The 1919-nt window shown below is 59.4% G+C and overlaps 1 protein-coding gene across 1 annotated transcript in view; it reads left to right on the top strand.

The window, feature by feature from the left end:
• Positions 1-1608, top strand: part of DEDD2 (death effector domain containing 2) — a 44587-nt gene extending 42979 nt beyond the window's left edge. The window contains exon 8 of the mRNA XM_010863121.1: positions 1403-1608. Within this exon, the coding sequence (XP_010861423.1) occupies positions 1403-1608 (206 nt within the window). The remainder of the gene's footprint in view (positions 1-1402) is intronic.
• The last annotated feature ends 311 nt before the right edge of the window (positions 1609-1919 follow it).

Genomic DNA, 1919 nt, shown 5'->3' with positions numbered 1-1919 from the left:
ACAGACTTAATCCGCCGCAGTGAGGCCAGGGAGGCAGCATCTGTCACTTTCACAAACACAGGCAACAGAGTCTGGGAGAGACACACTCCACTTGCTCACAACCGTCTGAAAAGCAGATGCCTGTACCGCGCCGACCCCCACGGCCAAGACAGAAACAGCCCTCATGGCCCCCCCGCCCCAAGGCCAGACCTGTACACCTAGTGCCCCCTGCATTCAAGCACACACACATGCGCACACACACGCACACACGTGTGAAGCATGTCCCAACATCCTAATTCCGCACAGGCACTATCACACTCAGATGCTCCTTGACTTTAAGCACAGCTGCTGACACTCTAACCCCTTATTCACACGTGTGCATGTGCACACACACACACACACACACACTCATGCACATATAGTCCTTTTGACTTAAAGCACAGCTGTAGCCACCCCACCAGCCATACACACATGCCTCCGAGCGGACTCACACACACACATGCTCAAACACACAGGCTCGAGACCCACCAGAACCACTGTGGGCAGCGGCCATTGAAGAATGACCGCCTGAGCGTTGTGCCGAGGGGAGGGGTCACTCTGAGGCCTGGGCTGGGGGCACACGACAGGGAGCCTCGGAATCCCTTGGGGAAGGGGTCAGGCAGACCCTGAAAGGGCTCCGTGGGTCTGGACGGTTCTGCCAGGTAAGGGAGACTCGACAAACACAGGCCAGAGGCGGGAGCCGAGTAATGGCCGAGGCCGCTGATGGCCGAGAGGGCTGGTCAGCAAGGAGGGAGGCTCGACAATTGATATGACTCAGGGCTGGACAAATGGTGGCGCATCTGGCTGGGGCTGGCTGGGGGGCCAGGGACCAGAGACTGGGGGGGCCCTTCTCGCCTCAGTGGGGAGAGGGCCGGAGCTGGCTGGATTGCGGCAGGGTGCGTTTCCCAGCCCAGCTTGGCCAGCATCCTGCCTGGTGTGGGTATCTTGGGGTCTTTGTATGTGTGAATGTGCGCATGTGCATTTGTGTGTGTGTATACGTCAGTGTGCACCTGCCTTCGTAGAACTTTGTGTCCTGGAGACTCTCGTGTGCATCTTTGTGTGTACTTACATCTGTGTATATATAAACACGCCCACCCACAAAGTGGATGGGGCCCTTCTTATTGCGCCCCGTGCACCTTTGTGCTCACGTGTGCATATGTGTATTGAGTGTGTAAGAACGTTTCTTTTTGTGAGGTGCTATGCACTCTGGTGGGCTTGCGTTTTGTGGGGTTTTTTGGTGTTGTGTGAAGGTTGGGGCGAGGGAGAAGGGTGTCCTTGGACTCCGGCTGTCCAGCACCTGGTGGCCCGCAAGGCCGTCTTTGTGTGTCCATCAGAGCCTGTTGGGGCGTCAGCGGGTGTGGGCTCGTGTGCCTGCCTGCTCCAGAGTCCGAATACTCGTGCGTCCACGACAGCAGCTCCCTCTGCGCATGGCTGCGGGTGGGGTGGGCCGGGCTGGACGAGGGGGACAGTCCCCTGAATCTGTGTCTCATCCCTCCGGAGCGGGTCACACGACCCCACCGGGGCCTGGCTGGGACCCAGAGGCTCCGCGCGGTGCAGACCACCCCTCCTCCTCCCCGCCGTGACCTTTGAGCACAGCATCCCCAAATACATATTTATCAGAGGGGCTGTGGGGACCAGCCCCGCCCCCACCACTCCCCTCAGGGCCCAGCCTGCCTGGCTGCGGAGAAATTAACCTTGTGACACAGGAGCTCGCGGATACCCCGGCCCCCTCCCTTCCCGCCCGGTACATATGAGCACGGGTGGGTGTGAGAGACAAGGCAGAGAAGAGAATAGGTCCTCGTCCAGGCCGGAAAGGCAGCCAGCCGCAGCCGGGGGAAGGGAGATGCACAGGTGTACACATGTCCATGTCAGTCTTCACATACACACACACACACACACTC

The sequence above is a fragment of the Bison bison genome, unplaced genomic scaffold, assembly GCF_000754665.1.
Source record: "Bison bison bison isolate TAMUID 2011002044 unplaced genomic scaffold, Bison_UMD1.0 scf7180017858349, whole genome shotgun sequence".
In the NCBI taxonomy this organism is placed as follows: Eukaryota; Metazoa; Chordata; class Mammalia; order Artiodactyla; family Bovidae; genus Bison; species Bison bison.
Note: the sequence above shows the minus strand (reverse complement) of the source record. Positions and strands in the feature narration are given on the sequence as shown.